At 51.4% G+C, this 25533-nt stretch overlaps 2 protein-coding genes across 14 annotated transcripts in view; one reads left to right on the top strand and one right to left on the bottom strand.

Annotated features, from left to right (window-relative positions):
• Positions 1 to 23544, bottom strand: part of LOC126539643 (BBSome complex member BBS2-like) — a 211532-nt gene extending 187988 nt beyond the window's left edge. The window contains exons 1-3 of one of the 9 annotated variants that reach the window (XM_055075573.2): positions 18983 to 23544; positions 13827 to 14039; positions 11182 to 11307 (exon numbers count right to left, since the gene is read on the bottom strand). In XM_055075573.2, coding sequence (XP_054931548.1) covers positions 11182 to 11307; positions 13827 to 14039; positions 18983 to 19021 — 378 coding nt within the window. In that variant the 5' untranslated portion in view covers positions 19022 to 23544. Of the gene's footprint in view, positions 1 to 11181; positions 11308 to 13351; positions 13806 to 13826; positions 14040 to 17015; positions 17667 to 18982 lie in introns of those variants that run through there. The other 8 variants (XM_055075571.2, XM_055075569.2, XM_055075570.2 and 5 more) reach the window with 8 other exon arrangements.
• Positions 1 to 25533, top strand: part of LOC126539335 (sodium-dependent glucose transporter 1A-like) — a 212214-nt gene that overhangs the window by 158601 nt on the left and 28080 nt on the right. The gene's annotated exons all lie outside the window — the stretch shown is intronic.

Below are 25533 nucleotides of genomic sequence, written 5' to 3' on the forward strand. Positions count from 1 at the left end.
TGCGGGCCCGCGCGTCTCTCTTCATCGCAAACGAAGCGGCGAGAACACAGCGCTCACGGAGCTCCCAGCACACGAATCGCTCTGCCCCTTTCGCAGATCGCTTTCACGATGCGGGCCCGCGCGCCTCTCTTCATCGCAAACGAAGCGGCGAGAACACAGCGCTCACGGAGCTCCCAGCACACGAATCGCTCTGCCCCTTTCGCAGATCGCTTTCACGATGCGGGCCCGCGCGTCTCTCTTCATCGCAAACGAAGCGGCGAGAACACAGCGCTCACGGAGCTCCCAGCACACGAATCGCTCTGCCCCTTTCGCAGATGGCTTTCACGATGCGGGCCCGCGCGCCTCTCTTCATCGCAAACGAAGCGGCGAGAACACAGCGCTCACGGAGCTCCCAGCACACGAATCGCTCTGCCCCTTTCGCAGATCGCTTTCACGATGCGGGCCCGCGCGCCTCTCTTCATCGCAAACGAAGCGGCGAGAACGCAGCGCTCACGGAGCTCCCAGCACACGAATCGCTCTGCCCCTTTCGCAGATCGCTTTCAGGATGCGGGCCCGCGCGCCTCTCTTCATCGCAAACGAAGCGGCGAGAACACAGCGCTCCCGGAGCTCCCAGCACACGAATCGCTCTGCCCCTTTCGCAGATGGCTTTCACGATGCGGGCCCGCGCGCCTCTCTTCATCGCAAACGAAGCGGCGAGAACACAGCGCTCCCGGAGCTCCCAGCACACGAATCGCTCTGCCCCTTTCGCAGATCGCTTTCACGATGCGGGCCCGCGCGCCTCTCTTCATCGCAAACGAAGCGGCGAGAACACAGCGCTCACGGAGCTCCCAGCACACGAATCGCTCTGCCCCTTTCGCAGATCGCTTTCACGATGCGGGCCCGCGCGCCTCTCTTCATCGCAAACGAAGCGGCGAGAACGCAGCGCTCACGGAGCTCCCAGCACACGAATCGCTCTGCCCCTTTCGCAGATCGCTTTCACGATGCGGGCCCGCGCGCCTCTCTTCATCGCAAACGAAGCGGCGAGAACACAGCGCTCACGGAGCTCCCAGCACACGAATCGCTCTGCCCCTTTCGCAGATCGCTTTCACGATGCGGGCCCGCGCGCCTCTCTTCATCGCAAACGAAGCGGCGAGAACACAGCGCTCACGGAGCTCCCAGCACACGAATCGCTCTGCCCCTTTCGCAGATCGCTTTCAGGATGCGGGCCCGCGCGCCTCTCTTCATCGCAAACGAAGCGGCGAGAACACAGCGCTCCCGGAGCTCCCAGCACACGAATCGCTCTGCCCCTTTCGCAGATCGCTTTCACGATGCGGGCCCGCGCGCCTCTCTTCATCGCAAACGAAGCGGCGAGAACACAGCGCTCCCGGAGCTCCCAGCACACGAATCGCTCTGCCCCTTTCGCAGATCGCTTTCACGATGCGGGCCCGCGCGCCTCTCTTCATCGCAAACGAAGCGGCGAGAACACAGCGCTCACGGAGCTCCCAGCACACGAATCGCTCTGCCCCTTTCGCAGATCGCTTTCACGATGCGGGCCCGCGCGCCTCTCTTCATCGCAAACGAAGCGGCGAGAACGCAGCGCTCACGGAGCTCCCAGCACACGAATCGCTCTGCCCCTTTCGCAGATCGCTTTCACGATGCGGGCCCGCGCGCCTCTCTTCATCGCAAACGAAGCGGCGAGAACACAGCGCTCACGGAGCTCCCAGCACACGAATCGCTCTGCCCCTTTCGCAGATCGCTTTCACGATGCGGGCCCGCGCGCCTCTCTTCATCGCAAACGAAGCGGCGAGAACACAGCGCTCACGGAGCTCCCAGCACACGAATCGCTCTGCCCCTTTCGCAGATCGCTTTCACGATGCGGGCCCGCGCGTCTCTCTTCATCGCAAACGAAGCGGCGAGAACACAGCGCTCACGGAGCTCCCAGCACACGAATCGCTCTGCCCCTTTCGCAGATCGCTTTCACGATGCGGGCCCGCGCGCCTCTCTTCATCGCAAACGAAGCGGCGAGAACACAGCGCTCACGGAGCTCCCAGCACACGAATCGCTCTGCCCCTTTCGCAGATCGCTTTCACGATGCGGGCCCGCGCGTCTCTCTTCATCGCAAACGAAGCGGCGAGAACACAGCGCTCACGGAGCTCCCAGCACACGAATCGCTCTGCCCCTTTCGCAGATCGCTTTCACGATGCGGGCCCGCGCGTCTCTCTTCATCGCAAACGAAGCGGCGAGAACACAGCGCTCACGGAGCTCCCAGCACACGAATCGCTCTGCCCCTTTCGCAGATCGCTTTCACGATGCGGGCCCGCGCGCCTCTCTTCATCGCAAACGAAGCGGCGAGAACACAGCGCTCACGGAGCTCCCAGCACACGAATCGCTCTGCCCCTTTCGCAGATCGCTTTCACGATGCGGGCCCGCGCGTCTCTCTTCATCGCAAACGAAGCGGCGAGAACACAGCGCTCACGGAGCTCCCAGCACACGAATCGCTCTGCCCCTTTCGCAGATCGCTTTCACGATGCGGGCCCGCGCGTCTCTCTTCATCGCAAACGAAGCGGCGAGAACACAGCGCTCACGGAGCTCCCAGCACACGAATCGCTCTGCCCCTTTCGCAGATCGCTTTCACGATGCGGGCCCGCGCGCCTCTCTTCATCGCAAACGAAGCGGCGAGAACACAGCGCTCACGGAGCTCCCAGCACACGAATCGCTCTGCCCCTTTCGCAGATCGCTTTCACGATGCGGGCCCGCGCGCCTCTCTTCATCGCAAACGAAGCGGCGAGAACGCAGCGCTCACGGAGCTCCCAGCACACGAATCGCTCTGCCCCTTTCGCAGATCGCTTTCAGGATGCGGGCCCGCGCGCCTCTCTTCATCGCAAACGAAGCGGCGAGAACACAGCGCTCCCGGAGCTCCCAGCACACGAATCGCTCTGCCCCTTTCGCAGATGGCTTTCACGATGCGGGCCCGCGCGCCTCTCTTCATCGCAAACGAAGCGGCGAGAACACAGCGCTCCCGGAGCTCCCAGCACACGAATCGCTCTGCCCCTTTCGCAGATCGCTTTCAGGATGCGGGCCCGCGCGCCTCTCTTCATCGCAAACGAAGGGGCGAGAACACAGCGCTCACGGAGCTCCCAGCACACGAATCGCTCTGCCCCTTTCGCAGATCGCTTTCACGATGCGGGCCCGCGCGCCTCTCTTCATCGCAAACGAAGCGGCGAGAACACAGCGCTCACGGAGCTCCCAGCACACGAATCGCTCTGCCCCTTTCGCAGATCGCTTTCACGATGCGGGCCCGCGCGCCTCTCTTCATCGCAAACGAAGCGGCGAGAACACAGCGCTCCCGGAGCTCCCAGCACACGAATCGCTCTGCCCCTTTCGCAGATCGCTTTCACGATGCGGGCCCGCGCGCCTCTCTTCATCGCAAACGAAGCGGCGAGAACACAGCGCTCACGGAGCTCCCAGCACACGAATCGCTCTGCCCCTTTCGCAGATGGCTTTCACGATGCGGGCCCGCGCGCCTCTCTTCATCGCAAACGAAGCGGCGAGAACACAGCGCTCCCGGAGCTCCCAGCACACGAATCGCTCTGCCCCTTTCGCAGATGGCTTTCACGATGCGGGCCCGCGCGCCTCTCTTCATCGCAAACGAAGCGGCGAGAACACAGCGCTCACGGAGCTCCCAGCACACGAATCGCTCTGCCCCTTTCGCAGATCGCTTTCACGATGCGGGCCCGCGCGCCTCTCTTCATCGCAAACGAAGCGGCGAGAACACAGCGCTCACGGAGCTCCCAGCACACGAATCGCTCTGCCCCTTTCGCAGATCGCTTTCACGATGCGGGCCCGCGCGCCTCTCTTCATCGCAAACGAAGCGGCGAGAACACAGCGCTCCCGGAGCTCCCAGCACACGAATCGCTCTGCCCCTTTCGCAGATGGCTTTCAGGATGCGGGCCCGCGCGCCTCTCTTCATCGCAAACGAAGCGGCGAGAACACAGCGCTCACGGAGCTCCCAGCACACGAATCGCTCTGCCCCTTTCGCAGATGGCTTTCACGATGCGGGCCCGCGCGCCTCTCTTCATCGCAAACGAAGCGGCGAGAACACAGCGCTCCCGGAGCTCCCAGGACACGAATCGCTCTGCCCCTTTCGCAGATGGCTTTCAGGATGCGGGCCCGCGCGCCTCTCTTCATCGCAAACGAAGCGGCGAGAACACAGCGCTCCCGGAGCTCCCAGCACACGAATCGCTCTGCCCCTTTCGCAGATGGCTTTCAGGATGCGGGCCCGCGCGCCTCTCTTCATCGCAAACGAAGCGGCGAGAACACAGCGCTCCCGGAGCTCCCAGGACACGAATCGCTCTGCCCCTTTCGCAGATGGCTTTCAGGATGCGGGCCCGCGCGCCTCTCTTCATCGCAAACGAAGCGGCGAGAACACAGCGCTCCCGGAGCTCCCAGCACACGAATCGCTCTGCCCCTTTCGCAGATGGCTTTCACGATGCGGGCCCGCGCGCCTCTCTTCATCGCAAACGAAGCGGCGAGAACACAGCGCTCCCGGAGCTCCCAGGACACGAATCGCTCTGCCCCTTTCGCAGATGGCTTTCAGGATGCGGGCCCGCGCGCCTCTCTTCATCGCAAACGAAGCGGCGAGAACACAGCGCTCCCGGAGCTCCCAGCACACGAATCGCTCTGCCCCTTTCGCAGATCGCTTTCAGGATGCGGGCCCGCGCGCCTCTCTTCATCGCAAACGAAGCGGCGAGAACACAGCGCTCCCGGAGCTCCCAGCACACGAATCGCTCTGCCCCTTTCGCAGATCGCTTTCAGGATGCGGGCCCGCGCGCCTCTCTTCATCGCAAACGAAGCGGCGAGAACACAGCGCTCCCGGAGCTCCCAGCACACGAATCGCTCTGCCCCTTTCGCAGATCGCTTTCAGGATGCGGGCCCGCGCGCCTCTCTTCATCGCAAACGAAGCGGCGAGAACGCAGCGCTCACGGAGCTCCCAGCACACGAATCGCTCTGCCCCTTTCGCAGATCGCTTTCAGGATGCGGGCCCGCGCGCCTCTCTTCATCGCAAACGAAGCGGCGAGAACGCAGCGCTCCCGGAGCTCCCAGCACACGAATCGCTCTGCCCCTTTCGCAGATCGCTTTCACGATGCGGGCCCGCGCGCCTCTCTTCATCGCAAACGAAGCGGCGAGAACACAGCGCTCACGGAGCTCCCAGCACACGAATCGCTCTGCCCCTTTCGCAGATCGCTTTCAGGATGCGGGCCCGCGCGCCTCTCTTCATCGCAAACGAAGCGGCGAGAACACAGCGCTCACGAAGCTCCCAGCACACGAATCGCTCTGCCCCTTTCGCAGATCGCTTTCAGGATGCGGGCCCGCGCGCCTCTCTTCATCGCAAACGAAGCGGCGAGAACACAGCGCTCACGGAGCTCCCAGCACACGAATCGCTCTGCCCCTTTCGCAGATCGCTTTCAGGATGCGGGCCCGCGCGCCTCTCTTCATCGCAAACGAAGCGGCGAGAACGCAGCGCTCACGGAGCTCCCAGCACACGAATCGCTCTGCCCCTTTCGCAGATCGCTTTCAGGATGCGGGCCCGCGCGCCTCTCTTCATCGCAAACGAAGCGGCGAGAACACAGCGCTCACGGAGCTCCCAGCACACGAATCGCTCTGCCCCTTTCGCAGATCGCTTTCAGGATGCGGGCCCGCGCGCCTCTCTTCATCGCAAACGAAGCGGTGAGAACGCAGCGCTCACGGAGCTCCCAGCACACGAATCGCTCTGCCCCTTTCGCAGATCGCTTTCAGGATGCGGGCCCGCGCGCCTCTCTTCATCGCAAACGAAGCGGCGAGAACGCAGCGCTCACGGAGCTCCCAGCACACGAATCGCTCTGCCCCTTTCGCAGATCGCTTTCAGGATGCGGGCCCGCGCGCCTCTCTTCATCGCAAACGAAGCGGCGAGAACGCAGCGCTCACGGAGCTCCCAGCACACGAATCGCTCTGCCCCTTTCGCAGATCGCTTTCAGGATTCGGGCCCGCGCGCCTCTCTTCATCGCAAACGAAGCGGCGAGAACACAGCGCTCACGGAGCTCCCAGCACACGAATCGCTCTGCCCCTTTCGCAGATCGCTTTCAGGATGCGGGCCCGCGCGCCTCTCTTCATCGCAAACGAAGCGGCGAGAACGCAGCGCTCACGGAGCTCCCAGCACACGAATCGCTCTGCCCCTTTCGCAGATCGCTTTCAGGATTCGGGCCCGCGCGCCTCTCTTCATCGCAAACGAAGCGGCGAGAACACAGCGCTCACGGAGCTCCCAGCACACGAATCGCTCTGCCCCTTTCGCAGATCGCTTTCAGGATGCGGGCCCGCGCGCCTCTCTTAATCGCAAACGAAGCGGCGAGAACACAGCGCTCACGGAGCTCCCAGCAGTCTTTGTCGGTATCGCAGATAGTTTTCGAGGTAGAGCCCGCGCAGTGGTGCCAAACGAAGTCGCTGGCTGGGTACATTTGGTCACGCTTAATAAAGGTTCAATGTGGATAGATAAGACGCTAAAGGGCGATAACGGCTAACGGCGATAACGTCACCAGCGCATTTGGCGCCGCCACATGCATGTACTTGCGCCATCAATTCTCCTTGCGCCGCCGTTCGTGTCGCCGCAGCGCTGTCGTTTGTACTGGCTTGATCAAGTTTCATAACATCGATAATGACACCGGGTTACGCGGATATGAGCAAGTGGCACAATGCTTACGCATACTTAGACAACCCCTGCAGATGACTTTCTGCGAGATTTTTTTTTTTTTTCAGTAATGGCTTTGACCAGATAAGTGATGATGCATCCCTGGCATATCATTTCAAATATTTTGTCCCGTGGAAGAGAAAAAAGTGCCCAGAGCCCACTGGTGCTCTGGGCCTCTCGCTGTTATGCATTTTTTTTTTTTTTACGTTTTTGCCATTTTCGTGAGTCATTTCATCAAGGATGAGCAAAAAGATGTTCCCACGACCACTGTTAGGATCGGCCTGCAGGGGTACTGCTCTGCAAAGCTATTTCAGCCCGCTGCACGTGCTTCGATCGACCCGCGGTGCTGGCGCCCTTCGGAGAACCAGCGAGGACGACAGCGGTAATCCACCATGCGCCTCGTTCGGAGAATCGGTGACGACAGCAGGGCGGGCCACGTTTGGCACCCAACGTATTGTTGGTTGATTTGCCGGGTCGTCATCGTCTCTCTCGGCAGCAACAATAGCTTCCCTAACAAAAAGGTGCTTTGCGGTACGTGGGCCCCAGGATTCGTCAGTCTGCTGACACTCGTGGTGACAACAGGAGAAAGGCAGCTCTGGAATTTAGAGGCGCAAGACAATGGGCAACCGGCAGCTGCGCTGCGGGGGTCAGCTCGGAGTACCGACGCGCCTTTCAACACTCAAGATAATGGACAACCGGCGGGTCAACTTCGATGACTGGTTGAACGGTTCTCTCACCTAGGAAACTAGGGACCAATGGAGTGTTTATAAGCAGCTGTTGTCGGCTGCTAGTGTGTGCTCGTCGTCGTGCTCTGTGCTTTTGTTCGTACTCGTGAGCTGTGTGCTCGTTTGCTGTGTGCTTCGTCTTGCGTGCCCCATGTGGGAGCCACGCTAGACTGTCGATGTATCTCTTGTTTAAGATGTAAATACTGTAAATAAACCCTGTACGCCTAGTTCCTCCCACGTTCCTCTCTACGACCTACAGCCCCTTCAAATGGTGGCAGCGGCGAGATCGTCCGACAACTCCAACTGTATGCCAGCGGTGGGATCGTCCGACAACTCTAATACCACCTGAACAAGGTCAGTCGTCTACTTCCTCGCTCATTTTTGGATGACGTGCCTTTGGAAGCTCGGATAAGCTCGATTCCTGGGAGAGCTCAACGCCAGAAGCCATAGACTCTGGCAGCGAATACACCGTAGTCATGGGCCGCCGTATGAAGAAGATGCGCCGTATGTCGACTGAGGCGACTTCATCGCATCAGAGTGAGCAAGACTCCTTCATGGTTTCTTACGTGCCGCTCTCGACGTCGCACAGCATGAACTCCCTCAGCAGGCAGTTTCTAACCGAATATTTTGAAAGTGTGGCCCCTGGGCAAATTAACGAGATCAGGATCAACGCTCGCAAGAACATCCTGACAATAGATGTGAAAAATTCCAAAATACTTGAGAAGTTAACGACCATTCCACAGTTAAGCGCAATCCCCGTCCTCTCCTTTATTACTTACGGGAAGGAGACAACGACTGGAGTGATTTCCTACGTGGAACTTGAAATCAAGCATGCGGACCTCAAGAGTCTTTTGAGGTCATCGGTGCGCATTCTTGAGATTCACCGCTTGGGCCACTCCCGATGTATCAAGCTAACATTTGCTTCTTCGACATTACCAGCGTCTGTCAAAGTGGGCTACGTTATACACCAGTACGACCATTCGTTCCGAGGCCTATTCAATGTCGGAAATGTCACAAGATAGGACACGTGAGCGCTGTTTGTAGAAGCAAAGCCACCTGCTCTCGTTGCGGCGGAGAGCATGATACCACCGACTGTGAGGCGTCCTCATTTAAATGTCCCAACTGTACCGGCTTTCACGAAGCGACTTCGAAAGAATGCCCAGAGATGAAACAAGAGGTTCGTATTCTTCGAAAAATGGCAAGAGACCAATCTTCACGTAAAGAGGCTGCTCAATCTGTTCGCCAAAGTGACCAACGCTCGCGACAGAAGCATCACAAAACCGTTTCAGGAGAACTACCTAGCGTGGCACAGGTACCCCGACCACCTCTGCCTGTGCGTGCATAGAGGACGGTAACGGCGTCTACTGATAATTCAAGGTCGACGAGAGCACTCGGCAAACATTCACCTCCACCGGCTGATACAGACACGCAATGGCCTTTGCTGACCTCTAGGCCCACGGCCATGCCAGCGGGCACTAGTGGTCCTCTGCGCCATGAAGCCAAGAATTATAGGGCCAATGAAACCGGTGACACTACGGGCAAGCAAGGAGATGAACACAATGAGAAGGAGAGTGTAAAAAAAATGCCGAAGCACCTAGTAGAGTCAATGCGCGTGATTCTCGGTGGTCTCGAGACTCCGGCCGCTAAAAGTGCCCTACAAGTTCTCGCCGTGCTACAGCCGCTTATCGCAGCTCTTTATATGCTATAAAGATTTTGTTTGGTGCTTGTGCTGTTCACGCAGGGGAGGCCCACACACCAGCTTCGTCCTAGCGCCTCTATATTGAAGTTCACTTGAATTGATGACTACAGACTTGATACGAAACCTGATAGTGGCTTCATGGATGACATTTGTGTATGTTTTTCAATGTATGTATGTATTTCAATTCGAATAAACTATACATATTTGCAATTTACATACTTTACGTACATTGTCTTCACTTTTGCGGAATCAACTGATGGTCCGTAGCTTAAATAATATCGGTTTCGCCTACTGCTTTTCCATCTCACCAGCATGCAGGTCAATTGCGTCACTCAACGCGTGCGTTACGGCGCCACTTGAGTAAACTCATCCGCCGTGAACTGGCGGGCACATTCGTGCTTTTGTAGAGACCGGAAGTAAGCGTGCGTATGCACGCTGCGGCGTTCTGCTTGCGCGAATGACGACGCGGGCGACTGAGCGGCTCCAAAAGGTCGACGTTCGGTTCAGCACGCGAATTTCTTCCGTCAAGAATGTAATGAACCGAACATATCAAGCATGACTTTGCTCAGCGTGGTCTTGGAATTTCGCTATTGCAATTCTGCTAACTTAAAAGGGCTACCAATAAGGGAGTCCAGGTAGACTGAAAGGCTTCTGTAATAACAAGTTGGCCATTCGTGGTGAGAAGATGACAATGCTAAATTTGAGTGGAGGCATCTGTGGTGGAGAATGGTGGTGATGGTAACAACTTTATGGAAATTCTGCTCAGTTATGATCTGGCAGGCCCGAGTCCTAGGATGGCCCCTCACGAGGAGTGACCATTTCGGCCCAGGCAACGAGGGTTTTTGTAGTTTTTGGTCCGGCGTTCTGAGCAGCTCCTTTCACGTCTGTTGTGAGGGAGCTGGCAGGAGCGACCTGGGAGAGGGTAAGCCCTCGCACCCCCAAAGAATGTGATTTTGGGTAGCCAATGTTTGATTTGTGCAGTTTTGACATATTGGGTTCCATTGCCCGTTGGTATTATGGCCAGCCAATGTGGGCTGGAAAACGACTTAGTTTGGATTCGACGCAGGATCGAGGCTTGAGCTCGCGTGAGGCTTGCGTAGCATAAAAGGAGGTCACGTGAAGGTTACGTCAAGAGGATGCTTTAGCTTGGGCCCAACTCCGACGCGGCCTATTCAAATACATGTAAAACGCAAAAACGTTTCTATGAGATAACTCCTCTACCGATTCTAATGAAATTGCATTTGAGAGAGAAAGTTAAATTCTAGTGACTATTGGAAGTGGAATTTCGATTTAGGGCCTGAATTATGTTAAAAAGATTTTCAAAACTTGGAAGGTTTGGAAAAAGTAGAAGCACGATGTTTACAATTTAATAGCTCTGCAAGAACTGATATCGCGGTTCTGTCACTGAAAGCGGACATCACTGAAAGCGGACAAATTCGATGTGTCATTTTATATCTTACGTGAATCTGTTACGTTGTGTACAAGGGTTCTGCAAAAGCTGTATTTACATATTTATACATATTTTGAAATTGATGTGTAACATATCAATTTCGTCCGCTTTAGAAGTACTATTAGATAAAATTGTGGTATAATTTTTTGTTGCTGAGTTACAGAGGTGTAAACTTGATAGTTTCGTTCTCTCAAAACTTTTGATTTTTGCCAGTTTTTAATAAAAAATTGATAACCTAAATCGAAAATTAGTGACAAACAGTCACTATAGCTCTTAAGTTTTTCTTTATAATGCAACAAAGCTCGTCAAATTTGGTGAAAAACGAATTCTGCTTTTACGGGCATTTAGATAGGAGCACCCGAGCTAAAGCTTCCTCTTAAGGGCTCCGTTTTCTTGCGGGTGGTTCAAATTGAGGAGCAGCAGCGGACCTAAGGCGGCAAATTGCTACGCGGCAAAGTGGCACACAGAAAACGACGGTGGACTTGTAGCCGAATAATCTATCGACACAGCTTGATTTAATATTTTCGTTTAATGCCTCCAGTCTTGGTTTGAGGTGTAGTTTGCCACGTGTCGTCGAACGCGACAAGGTGCCGACCGAGAGGCTCACCGTCCAGAAGACGTCCTCTCCGTCGTGGTCGAACCCCTGGATGGAGCAGTTGCCGCCCACCAGCACCACGGGGTTCCTCCGGCTGCCCAAGTAGCCCGCGGCCAGGCTGTTGGCGCCGTCCGCCACCTGCGCCAGGCGGCGCTCGTGTCGGCGGCGTGCGGTAAAGCCCCTGAAACTTCGTAAAGTAGTGCCACTCTCCTCCTCCGCGTTCACTCCTCCTCGTTTCTCCTCTCTTTCACGCTCCCTCCTCGACCATGGCGCCGCCTACGTTGCTCGAGCGCAGCAGACGACCTTTCGCAGAGTGAATGCACGCATAGCAAGGCAGTGCTCTTTAGGCGTTCACGTTGGCTTTCCAGCTCCGCGTAACTTCGTGTACAGCATAGAATTTCTAGTCGGATGCTTATACAAATTCGGTGACGGCAGCTTTTGTTTCATTTTTTGATAACTATTTCTTAAAAAAAGTATCTGAAGGAGTGTTAACGCTGTGCGTTGACGACTGCGAATGTATCGCGTGCCCTACAATTAGGTACGCAACATTTGTCAAGGGCGTGTCGCAAGATCTTGTTGCGAATGGTTGTAAATAACACGTTTACCATCGAATGACAACCTCTTGGCTTCCAGCAAGCCCTCAGCCTAAAGAATCCGCGCCGCCCTTACCATGTGAATTCGCGGCGCGTATCAGCTATGACATACAAAGGCTGACGGAGATCACTGCTCTGGAGGTTCGAAAGTGTATTACAAGCTACAATGCCGCCAACGTGCGTGCTTGCCAATCTAAGCGCGCGCAAAGCCTCAGAGGTGGGCGATGGTGCTATTATGTTTCTCGTGTCTCAACGCCGACAGAAATACCGCGGCCGATCATCGAGTCGGGACTGTGCGTAGCCAAGAAAATAAAATGAGTTTTTTAGCATTCGTGCGCGAAGCGGGAGCGCGATAACAATGCTTGACTCAATCTCAAGCAAGACCACTGTGGCCTTCAGTAATTTTTTCAGGTTAATGACTTATCACGAATAACACTTCATCGTGCGTTGGTTCGTCCGTTTACTAAGTGACGTACTTGTCGCGAACCGAGTTGCACTGAGGTGCATGCATTCAGGACGGTTGTACTCCCTTCGAAGTAACATTTGCGAGACATGACTTTATTAGTGAAGTCATGATCGCGCAAAGAATCCCCCCGCCATGACACGGCCGAAATTGCGGCAAGTGAAACGATGTTTTATCCATAGGTTAAAATGATATGAAACGGCATTCGAGTTGCAAGTCAACAGTTTATTTTCACATAGATGCATTACAGATTTGCCTTTGCAGTCACAAGTCCGTGTGCACCATTTATTGTCTCATTGCGTAAATAAACGCACCAGCCTAAGAGTCCTACAGCAAGCGCGTCTCAATTAGGCATAGTGACTGTAGAAACTAATAGTGGCATAGACGAGCAAGCGAACGACTATATGAGCGCGCGAACTAAACGAGCGAGCAAACGACTAAACGAGCGTGCGAACGAACGAGCAAACGACTAAGCACGAACGACGACTAAACCAGCCAGGGAACGGGCGGGCGACCGCACGTTTTCTTTGCGAGTGCTCCAGCGCCGCATCTTAAGCTTCGCACACTTTAAAGCGCACGCGAACTAGCACATACGTCTCAATTACATATGATGCGGTCGCTCGACGACGAACGCACCGCGTAACACGGTTTCGGGAGAGCACGCACGCTTTTCATCGGTGCCTCTGTATCACAAATCCACCGGGCGACCGCCAACGAGGAACACGAACAAATGTGGCAAACAAAGCTAGTCTATCTAAAGAAGGCTAGTAAGTAACCACAAAAAGCAGAGAGTTGCTCTCCTGAGGCGTTTTCATGATCGAGACTGAAATTTTATCAAAAGGACTGCGCTGAATCTTAAAAATTTCGTAATCACGTTATCGCACGCAACCTCGCGTGCCCGCGAACTCAAGCCGGTTGGCGTTCAAAACGATTAAGCGCACCAAATGTGACTAACACGACCACGTAGTGCGCATATAAGCAAAGCGGACGTTGCGTAAAAATCATGCTAAAGCGTGCGTACAAATGACAATATGCACAGTGAACTGTGCAATATCTACTACGTTATTGCCCGCAGCACAATACGCAAGCCTGGCACATACAATACTCTGAGAGAGCCACAACTTACATCACATAGTCGCGCGGAGGAAGTTGGTCGGAAGTTGTCCCTCCCGATTCGGTGAAGCCATGTCTTCCTCCTTAACGCGTTGCGCTTACCGGACGGTATCGCGAACATATTCTTGCCTTTGCTAAAACTATATTGGCATCCAAACGCGCAGCAGGTCATGGTAACAGAAAATGACGTGAGGCGACGTCGCACTTGCCACAAAACATCCTTCAAGGCGTTCACAAGATCAAAACACAGAATAGGAACGGAAGGAATGCCACCAACAAGCGCCGCTTCTCGAGCAAAGATGGCACTGAAGCGCGACTGTAAACAAACGAAGCCGGTGCAAGGGGCCACGTGATGCCATTAGGCCAATAGCGACGCGGCGTCGGCTTCGGGCAGAGCGCTCGAGGAGGGGGCGGCATTCTTCAAAGCGTGGCACTACTTTACGAAGTTTAAGGGGTTTTAGCGTGCGGGCCCCGCGCGGCGCGCTCACCTCCCGGAAGAAGAGGTCGCAGTTGTTCTCCACGTCGTAGGCGAGCAGTGCTGTGGGCGTCCCGACCAGCAGCACGTCCTCCTTGGCTCCGGGCTTAAGGCAGCCGGCGGCCACGCAACTCACCGTCTGGTTGACGTTCAGCAGGGACACGTCCCCGCCACCTTCCCAGCGGTCGCCGCTGCGCTGCTGCCGGTTGTTGTTGTGCACCAGCACCTGCAGCCCGCACAATGCAAACCCGCCGGTCGGTCGAGCGTATTCTCCGTGTTTTCGTCAGCACTAACCTTACACGAGTACAGTTTCAACACAGACTGCCTCAGATATTCTTTCTTCTCACAGCCAATTAGATAATAGAATAGATTACCCGAATGTATAACTAGTTGTAATGATTTGGGTGAATTATTAACATTACTTTGAAATCACTTACGTACTACCCACAGTTAAAATCTAGTCTACTTTTCTTTTGCAGTAGTGCAATTTTTGAATGTGATCATTATGTGCTGTATATGTCTGTTTCGTAATGTTTTTACTATATGATTTTTCCTACCTCAACCCCAAATAATACTGTATAAAATCTCTAACTGCGTATTGACACTTTATTTGTAATTGTTTTTCTTTCTCGTTTTGTTTTGCCCTCCTGCAATAGCCTTCATTTGGATTGGTAGTATGTAATAAATAAATAAATAAATAAATAAATACTGCCTTTCGTACAACCCAAATTCGATACCAGAAAATGTCAAGTGTAAGCTACGCCTCCTTTTTTACTACTTACCTTGTGCAGGCTGGAACATGCTCCTGCAGACTTGCCTGAATATTTTTCAAAGCGTTTCTTCTCTACTGATTCACTATCTGTAGTACCTCTACGAACGCATAGCACTTAACGCACCTCTAAACTGACCAATACGTAATCGTGACATCGCTTTGTATTGCAAAAGCACGTGTGAAATTGTTTTCTTTGACATCTTGTTGGTTTTTCTTTATCCGCCATTCTAATTCGACGCTCACTTTTTCTCAGGCACACAATAAGTGCGTCGGCAGCTGTTGTACTGCGAAATTACCTGCCGCGTGTCCGTCGCTTTTTCGAGCACCGACTTCACGCTCCGGGGCTCGGTCTTATCGCAACCGCTCGGATGGTTCGCCCTGGTTTGTATTTAAAAGGTCAATTCTCCGTGCAGCGTCCCTCAATAGTTCTGACGAATCCGTCTTACTGCCTTCGGCTGATATCACTATAGAGAAAATATTTTCCCAGACGGGATTCTTAGCCTACTAAACGCATGCCCCACACTCGCAACGCGAGATTTGTCAAGGAGACATGTAGAGTTTTGTGTGCGATACGCAACAATATTATATGTAACCGGAATTCCATGAAAAAGCAGACTTTCTTCTAAGACTATGTCAAAACGGCAAGTTGGGCCAGTTGGTTGGGATTCATAGTAAGGTTCGTTACAGCGCAATACAAGACACAAGGACACAAGAAGGCAGCGCCGTGTCGTCCTTTTCTGTGTCCTTGTATCGTATTGCGCTGCAACGAACCTTACTATGATTCTTCTCTATGAATGTAGCTTGAATTACAGTACTGCGGTCCAAACCTCCCAGGGTACTCTGTAATTCATTCGGTGCGCCTGAATTATAAGTTAATTCAGTTTTCTCGGAGAGCGTATGGTCCGTATACTTTTGTTTGCTCGTGTTCGTACGTACTTAAAGGGACTGACAACAGGCCAGAATGTGTTGCGAGACGTTGATGGAAATGAAATGACCATGATTTATAGTGATAGAATCCAGTACGCTGTTCGCGATGTAAGTGGGAATTATAATTTTAAATTGGAAAAGGGAGGAAACTACTTTATGGATATTGGCAAGGAAAGGCTCAAAATCCGGTAGGTGGCGCTGCCTGGCGGTTAAATCTTGGTACTTGGGATGTAGTATAAGAAATCACCGTACATAAGTCGGCTGTTATTAAGCACAACGTACGTATTGCTTAAAGTTGCACTCGGTATATTATTAAGCTATAGCGCTTTATTCCGTGTGCGTATTACAAAGTAAAAATATTCGTGGTAACGAGCGGAGCGGCGACGAGACCTGGTTCGATGCGTGCGCGCGAGTTAGTAGCGAGGTCTGTGCGAGACCGTCGACTAATTGTGCACCGAGTGGGCACCAGGCACTACACTAATAGCGATATTGGCATATTCTGCCACTTGGCTCGGTTTGGCTAGAAAGAAAAGCCTGGCGCACGCAGCCAGCAAGAGCCATGGCTACAGTGGCTGTACCATGGCCTTAGAGATGGGCGGGAGCCGTCGCAGGGGCGTGGATTCGGACACCACCTATTGTTGCAAAAATAATTCGACACTTCGTGAAACACGACCCGCACGAACGTCGGCTGAGTAGCGCAAACACAAGCCGCACTTTGCGAGGCGGCGCATAAATCGCTGTGTTTGTCGAGCACGGCGGCGTGCTCAGTGCGGATCGGAAAATTCTGAGAAAAAACATTTTCGACGGCGTTTTCCACTGCGACCACTTTATGACGAGTTCCGTTGCACTAAAAACAAAAAGAAAAGGTACCATAGAAATTGGTTGTCGGCCCCTTTATGCAAAAGCATCCTCGAAGAGTACGTATGACACGCATCTCCTCACTTTTTGTTCTGTAATGCATGCGGTCACGCATTCATTGAAATAATTTCCTATGGAATTCGATTGTGCCGAATAACAGCGATACGAATCCCTTTCAGCCTCTATATCGGTGTACAAAATGAAATAGCAGCACGTGAAATAATCAGTGGCGTTGTCTCACCAGACGGTTGGAGATTCTATTTGCGGTGTGCGGTTGCACCAGTAAGGCTTCGTTTGCATATGTGGGGGACACATTCAATGAACACGTCATATTTCAGTCCAAGGAGAGAAAAAGGTCACTCGCCAGCTTCGACGTGCTCTTCTTCAGTCGCAATAGCAGACGCGTTGCTACCTATAATTTTTCTGCGTGGCACAAATTGATTGCCGTGTCAATCTTTTTGCTTGCTCTGTTTCCTATTTTCCAAAACTCCTCAGCCAGCTTCTCCCCCAGCTTTTCTGAAAGTATTTGCTATTGCAGTGCGAATTTGGAAGACAGTGCGTACTTAAATGTTGCCGCCCGAAACACCGTTTTTCCAATGAGACGGTTGCAAGTCTATCGACACAGCGAGGCACGTGGGCGCGTACCTTGTCGGAGGCCGTGGCAGCGGTGATGCACGGATGCAGGCCGTCGTACTTGCCCACGGTCACCCTGCGCGCAAGCACTTTGTGGTTCAGCTGGAAGGTGAACTGCGGCACCAGGTTGTCCCTGCCCTTGGAGCACGACATGGCCGGCGCACGAACATTGATCAGAGCGGTTGCCGTGGCGACTGTCCGAAACACGTGCCCCCTCTCGAAACCAGGATGTTCGGCTCCGGAGCGAAACGAATATCGGGACATTCCGCTTCAGTCAACTTCGGATGGGTTTCAAGAAAAAAAGAAAGAACATTCGCGTGCGTCCGGTTAAAAAAAACGCGGGATGCTTTTGAGGAAGCGTAGTTCCCCAGGGCGACAGCTGTGTAAGACGGTTGCCCGGACATTAACGTGAAAAAAGGCGTCTAACACATCTTCGTAACGAAGCAACTGTTTTTTTATGAGCTGTACGAAACGCGGCGCTTGCCGGTCGACAGCGGCACGTGCGCACTTCAGAATGCGCGCGACGGCGCCGATCGACTGGGGAGCTCCTGCCGAGCAGTGCTTCGCCGTCAACTTGCTTTGACGATGTGTATATTGTCGAGAGACGTCGTAGTTTAACTGATGAAACCCTCGGGTAGTAGAGCACCGCAGGGAGAGGTCACACAGCTTAGGCAACACAGGCACAAGATTACAAAGGCGCCAAATAAAACAACAGACGAAGGAAGGAGACACGAGACACGTAGGCGCCTTCCTTCGTCTGTTGTTTTATTTGGCGCCTTCTTTGCAATCATGCATAACCAACTCGCCCACCAGCACGTGCACAGGCACAAGGTTCCCAACCACTCGTTGTCGTCTTTCTCGAAACAGTGCCTGCTGCTTGTTCTTCTCCAGTACAATATATATATATATATATATATATATATATATATATATATATATATATATATATATATATGTATAATATTAGAACGAGAAGAAAGGGGGCGTGGGGCCCGATTTTTATTAATCACATCATGAGAAGCCAACAAACAATGACACCAAGAAAAACATAGGGAAAATTACTTGTACTTACCAATTGAATTTAAAAAAAAATGATAAATTAATGGAATTCAAAGTGGATGAAAAACCACTTAATATGCAGAGAACAAAGATAATCATGAATAGCCGCGCAAGGGAACAAGAGCTCAGGATCGCCAGTCACCCTCTAGAGTCTGTGAAGGAGTACATTTACCTGGGTCAATTAATGACGTGGGCCCCGATCATGAGAAGGAAATCTACAGGAGAATAAAAATGAGTTGGAGCGCATACGGCAGACATTGCCAGATCTTGACTGAAAGCTTACCATTATCATTAAAAAGGAAGGTCCACAATCAGTGCATTTTACCGGTGCTGACATTTGGGGCAGAAACTTGGAGACTGATAAAGAAGCTTGAGAACAAGTTAATGACCGTGCAAAAAGCGATGAAACGAAGAATGTTAGGCGTAACGTTAAAAGACAGGAAGAGAGCGGTGTGAATACGAGAGCAAACGGGGATAGCCGATATTCTAATTGACATTAAAGAAAAAAAATGGAGCTGGGCAGGACGTGTAGTGCGTAGGTTAGATAACAGTTGGACCATTAGGGATACAGAATGGGTGCCAAGAGTAGGGAAGGGCAGTCGAGGACGACAGAAGACTAGGTGGCGTGATGAAATTAAGAAATTCGCAGGCGCTATAGTTGGAATCGGTTGGCGCAGGACAGCGTTAATTGGAGATCGCAGGGAGATGCCCCTCGTTCTGGCAGTGGACATAAAGTAAGCTGCTGCTGATGATGATGCTCGTGTGTAGTCGCCAATGATTTTCCGGGTTCTGGGATTTCCTCTGGGCCACAATAGATGGGCCGAGCTCCCCGTGCATGGTCACGTGAAGTGCTAGGGGCACATGAAATTTTAGAAACTGTGGCGTATCCTCCGGTTGCAAGCGGATGTTGAATGGCTCACCGATATGTTTGTCCTGTTGTCCGTCGAACACGTCGTCATCTCGTGGCAAAATTCGATCCACTTTTGTTGGAGTCAAGGCGCTGATATCGGTGATTCCGATGTCCAGAACCTGGAACCAGTCTCGCCCGAGGAGGCTAGCTCCTTTGCCGTGTACGGCGTGCAGGTACAGCTGTGCGGTTTTGTGATTCACCTGCGCTCCCACGGGACAGCGTTCTAACAGCTTCATTCTTGTTTTCCGACCATACGTGCAGAGTAAGGTCTGTAGACTGCAGCTGCGCGGAAGACCAGAGGTGTCGCTCATCACTCACTGAGGTGCTCCATCAGCAGCGGCTGCCCATTTACAGTAAGTTCTATTGTGATCGGTGTTGACGAACCCACACTGTTCATGGCGAAGAGATCTCGCACTGAGTCGGTCAAGGAGATCAGTTGGTGATTTCTGATTTCTTGCGTTTGCTGCTGAAGAGCTGTGGACTTGAATTCCGTCTTTCGTCGGGAGGAAGCTACTATGACTTTTCCTTGCGATCATCCGGCAAATGCATTCCGGTGCATCAGAAACGCGGTTGTTTGCTCACGTTTGGCTTGCGTGGTGCTAAAGGTCTGGTGCTTTGTGCTGTGCCTTCTCGCTTGCCGGCATGGAGTTACATGCCGGCAAGCCAAACGCCGCCGCCCGGTTTACCTCGGAGAGGTAAACCGGGCGGCTTGGTGGCACGAGCAGACGGCGGCGGCGTTCTGGCCGGGCAGCTGGGTGTAGAGCTCGGGCCCGTAGCCCGACTGCTCTTGTCCTGCCCACGGGTACAGAAGCTCGAACGCCGACCTCGGGCAGCAGGCGGCACGACAGACGGGGGCGGCGTTCTGGCCGGGCAGCTGGCGTAGAACTCGGGCCCGTAACCCGACTGTTCTCGTGCTGCCCACGGGCGCAGAAGCTCACCGGCCTTGAGGAGCTGGCGGCACGCTCAGGTAGACGGGCGACGCACAGGAACAGGTTGGCAGGAGGCCCCGGTCGGGTGAAGTCTTGGTGGCTCGGGTCCGGAACCCGACGGCCCGTCTTCAACGCCCGCTCCGGTGGTTGACCTCCTCCTGCCGTCGCTTCCTGGGACTCTCCTGGCGTCTCCCTTGCGTCTCCTCTGCGTCTCCCTGCGTCTTGTCTTGTCTTGTGTCCCAGACAATGGCGCATACCCACTATGGGGGATTGGCCAAGAAGCAGGCGGTTTTTCGTATGCTTAGTAGTAAAGCCAAACTAGATTTAAATTGTGGAGCATGAGACTAGAACTGTAATTTAGACGTATGATGAAAATATTGTGAATTTTGATAAAATAAGTTAACGTAAATAAACGAAATAATAGAAAATATTGATAATTTTAGAAAGTCAGCAAGGTACTCTTTTTGTATCTCTAATAAAATTGTAAATTGCAAGAAAAGCATCCCTGTGGCTTGATCCCAGTGAGGTCGCACCAAAAGAAAGAATGGTTGGTGAGGTTAGCGATAGCCCAAGTTTGGTGAATGAGTGTACTAATAATTTTCTTTGTCTTATAAAGCGGCGGCAGGAGAGAAAATAATGTTCGATCGTTTCAGGTGCACTGCAAAAAGAACATAGAGGGGACATAGCGAGACCAGACCTGTGTAAGTAAAAATTTAGAGGAGGTATACGGCATCTCAATTTTGTAAAAGAAACTTCCAATTGTCTTGAAGGACACCAATTATTATTCCATGGGAAGCCAAGATGGTGGAAATCAGAAGACGGTGTTAGTATGGATGTTGTCGAGTTTTGGGATATAGCGAAATTTCTATACCTAGCCGCGGTGACATAAGCTGATGTCGGCAAAACAGATATGATAGGGCCGTTGAGGGATGCTCGTGCGAGTGAATCGGCCATTTCATTCAAGCGTAACCCATGATGTCCCGGTACCCAAAGCAAACATACTTTCCGTAAGTACGGAGGTACCATCGAACGAAATGTTCTTTGAATTCCTGTATCTAAAGATGCAGTCAGTGCTGCACATACAGATAGCGAGTCGGTCACAATAACAGCTAATGGGTCGTTTTGGGGAAGTTTTCGTAACGCTAATATAATTGCTAATAATTCTGCTTGAAATATAGGTGTGAAATCGGGAAGACGAAGCGAGTAAGACCATTGTAGAGATTCAGAGAAGATCCCCACTCCCGCCTTCTCATTGCACACAGAAGCGTCAGTGGCTATTACATTTTCAGTGGTTAGTTGGTGTAGGTGGTCGTGTAAGATGTTAATTAAATCTCGCCTTGGTAACAGTTTAGCATGATTCGGAAATATGTCCTCGAACTCAATTTTGAGGTCTGTTAAGTCATTATTTGAATGACAAACTTGGCGTATGGACACGTCCAATTGTTGTAACTGTGCTTGCACAAATAATATCTGAGGGCTGTGGAATCTTGACCACGATACCTGAAAAAACTCAGATGGTTCAGTGATAAAAGCATATTGCGTACGCATTTTTGAAAACTCATAAATTTTTAAATATGTCTGAACCGTAAGCATGCGGAATCTGCAATCTAGGGTGGATATATGGGCTTCCTGATATAAAACAGCGTTGGCAACAAATCTAGGAAGCCCGAGGCATGACCGTAGAGCTTCTCTTTCTAAAAGTATGAGAGGTTTAATTTTGTAGGCGGGGCCACCGGAAAGTATCACGCAGCCGAATTCTAATATGGGCCGAACATACATTTTATAGATCATCAGTAGGGTATCCCTGCGTAGTCCAGAGCGACGGTGGCTGAGCCGGCGGAGCATAGCTACGGCTCGTTCTGCCTTTGTTTTAATATGTTCAATGTGACTGCGCCAGGTGAGTTTGCCATCGTAAATAACACCAAGGTACATGACTTCGTCAACTTGAGGAATGATTTCCTGTCGATATTGCAAAGATATATGCACTTGTGCAGTTAATGGGAAGACGAAGAGCGAACTTTTGCTAATATTTAATGACATACTTAATCTCTCTAGCCATGTCTCCAGCATTCCTAAGTAATTTTGCAACGACTGTTGTAGGGAATGTATATTGCTTGCGGAGGCAAAAAATGAGATATCGTCCGCATAAACATAAACATGTACTTCCGGGGACAAAGGAATGGTGCTTAGCAAAATATTAAATAATACAGGGGAGAGAACGGAACCCTGTGGTACACCTCTTGTCTGCTTATGTTTAGACGTCGAAATACCGTGTTGGTAACAATAAAATTCTCTATCCCTTATAAATTCGCAGATCCAAGCGGTTATATATTTTGGGAAATTCGTAGAGTGAAGCTTATCGAATAGAATGCAAAGTTCTACAGAGTCGTATGCTTTTGCTAAATCTAGCGTCACCAAAGCTGCGTACTCTCGTTTCCGGTGAGCAAGTTTAATGCGGCTCTCTAAATCTACATGAGCGCACCATATGGAGTGGCCCGGACGAAATCCAATCTGACAAGGACTGAGAAGGTTATCATCCTGCATAAAAATTTTTATGCGGCCGTGAAGAACCCTTTCTATTAATTTTACCACATTTGAGGTAAGAGAAATCGGTCTTATGTTTTCTAAGTCAAGTCCTGATGATTTTTTCTTCAATAGTGGGATAATTTTGGCTACTCTCCACTCTCTTGGAACCCATGAATTCTTGAGAGAGAAATTTATTATGTTTAGTAGGTCCTGAGGCGCACAATCAAATAAAACTTTTAGCATTCCTGTTGCAATTTCATCTGGACCGGGGGCTGACGCCGGCAAATAATTAATAATGCCTTCAAGCTCTGTCGCTGTTACTGCTATAAAGTCGTCTACCAAGGGAGGTTTCTTTACTCCTATCGGCAATTGATTTGTGAAACGTCGCGCAAGTCCTTGGGCAATTTTCTCAAGTGATTCTGATAATTCTTTTGTTGATAGAACAACAGATTCGACGTTCACGGGGGCCGGTATAGCTTTGCGAGATCGAAGAAATTTAAACAGGGCTTTTTTATTGCTAGACTTCGAAAGGTATGTGTAGTGCCTGGTATCGTAATCCTCCTTAGCCTTTGAGACTGTTCGTTTAAATGTGGTAGCTATATATGTATAATCAGCCCAATTAACAGGACACTGGTTGTATAAAAGCTTTTTCCATGCAGCTTTTCTACGTCTAAAATCTCGTTCGCACTCAGAATTCCACCAGGGACAATATGATCCACCCTTATAAGATTTCACAGCAAATTTAGCTTTTTTTGATGACTGTTTTAGCATTGAACATAGGCTCATTGCTTTTATATCCATCTCCATGCCCTCCTGGGCTTCTAAAGCTGATTTTAAAGCATTTTAAATTTTTTCGTAGTTAACAAAAGTACGCATATTATTATTTAAACTAGTTAACGGAGTAAGCAGTTCAAAAATTATAGGAAGGTGATCACTGTTAGTTCCGGAATCTAGAGTCTTCCAGGAGGTGACTGTCATGCTCGGGGTAGCAAACGTAAGATCTAGGGCAGATCGCGACTGACCACGCACGAAGGTATGTGCTCTCGAATTTAAGCAGGAGAAATGATTCATTAAGACCCAATCCCACAGGCGTTTGCCACAAGTGTCCGTTCGGAAACCCCACGATACATGATGAGAATCGAAATCTCCCACTAGTATGATGTTCTTCTGACTGCGAGCAATAGAGGTATCTAGATAACGGGTATCTTGTACTCCAATGGGGAAGTACGTGTTTATTATAGAAAAAGGTGTGCAACCAGGTAGTATTATATCCAGTGCTAGGATTTCACAGTCTGGGGACATTATCTGGTATGCTATAGTAGCTCTATGGCAGATTTTTGATGACACAAACAACACTAAACCACCGCCTCGGGATGGGCGATCCAATCGAAAACATCTGAAATTCTTTAGATGAAAAGATTGACCAGCAGCAAGCCAAGTTTCCTGTAAAATAATAATATCTGGAGAGTATGTAGAAATGAGATATAATAAATCTGTTGCGGCCGAAAGTATGGAACGACAGTTCCACTGAATTACTGTTAAAGTTCCTATGGTGAATAAATCCGAGCAGCAGAGACTGCTTGGTCTAAAACGTTCTCTTTTAAGAAGTCCTTCTTAGTCGGAGTCTCTCTAACGTACTTTTTTGCTTTGGAGTTGATGGGAGAGCTAGATTTTTTCTCTGTCGGTGACCTTGTTCGTTTCAGAGATCGGGGGTCCATGTCTACATCTTGATTTTCCACCCCATCTGTGTCGGAGAGACAGATTTGGTCGACTTTCTCAGGAGTTGATGGCTTTGGTGAATCGTTATTTGTGAATGGCTGCGCGGTCGATATTTCAATAGGTGGACTCCGCGGTAGACCCGACACCGGATCCACAATATTGGGTTTATTAGTTAGTTGAAGCCACGGAGTTAGTTGTGAGGACAGCACCTGAACGAGGGAGTCGGTGAGATTTGCCATCAAGCGCTCCATTGCTTTCTCCAATGCCTTTTCTACGGAAGCTGCCACAGCCTCAGAGATTGAGTTCTCCATAGACAATGTTTGACGGGCCGTTATACCAGCATACCCTTGAGATCTGCTCTGAATTTCTCCAATGGCCTCACGACGAGAGCATCGACGTCTGTCAATTATTTCGAGGATTTGCATTTCTTTTGCCCTTGCAGGGCAATTAGGTTCATTTGCAGGGTGGGGCCCACTGCAAAGGCAGCAGGACTCATTTCGGGAAGAACAGTCATTTGAATGATGGCCTTCTCCACAAATTCGGCATCGTGTGTTTGACCTGCAGGCTTTTATCGAGTGCCCAAACCGCCAGCACTTTAGGCACTGAAGGACGCGAGGTGATAGAGGCTCAACTCGGTATATAAGTGGCCATGCCTTGATTTCCGATGGGCGATTCATTCCAGCGAAAGTAGCTATGACTGTTTCAGTGGGCATGCGCTTATTATCAGCAACACGGCTGCAACGATACACAGAAATCACGCCTGCCGCTGAAAACATTTCCAAGATTTCTGCCGGACATAGACTTATGTCGACACCACGGACTAGGCCTTTGGTACATGCAAGGTGATGAGGAATGAAACTGCTCACCGGATGTGTCGCAAAAACATCGCACTTCAGCAAATCTTGAACACAAGCCTGGTCTGACGAGCAGCAAAGAATGCCCCCTCGGCCAAACTGTCGAACCTCGGTGATTTGTTGAAAATTGGCCGAGGCCATCCGGAGTTCGGTTTGAATTGCTTTGGGATTCTTCATGCGAATCACCCCGCCATCACTCGGAACCAAAGCCACAGGTACGCTGCTCGTCCCACTGCGTAAGAAAAGCTCCACCGGCAAATCAGAGTTAGGAACAGAAGCCGACCAGGAGGAAACCTCCTGGCCTGGCGATGAGAGTGACATTGCCAAGAAATAGGAAATTACACTGGAAGCTTATCAGATATTAAACAAAAGCTCAAAACCAATTACGTAAAACACACAGATTAAAAGAAACCGCCAGCTACTTGACCAGAACCAGTGTTCAGGAGCTTCGCAGGAACGACCGTTGACGTTCCCCAGAGCTGACGTGATCGTCTTCTTTGTTCACTTTGTTTACGTCGTCAGTACGTTGATAG

This window comes from Dermacentor andersoni, chromosome 11 (assembly GCF_023375885.2).
Source record: "Dermacentor andersoni chromosome 11, qqDerAnde1_hic_scaffold, whole genome shotgun sequence".
NCBI lineage: Eukaryota > Metazoa > Arthropoda > Arachnida > Ixodida > Ixodidae > Dermacentor > Dermacentor andersoni.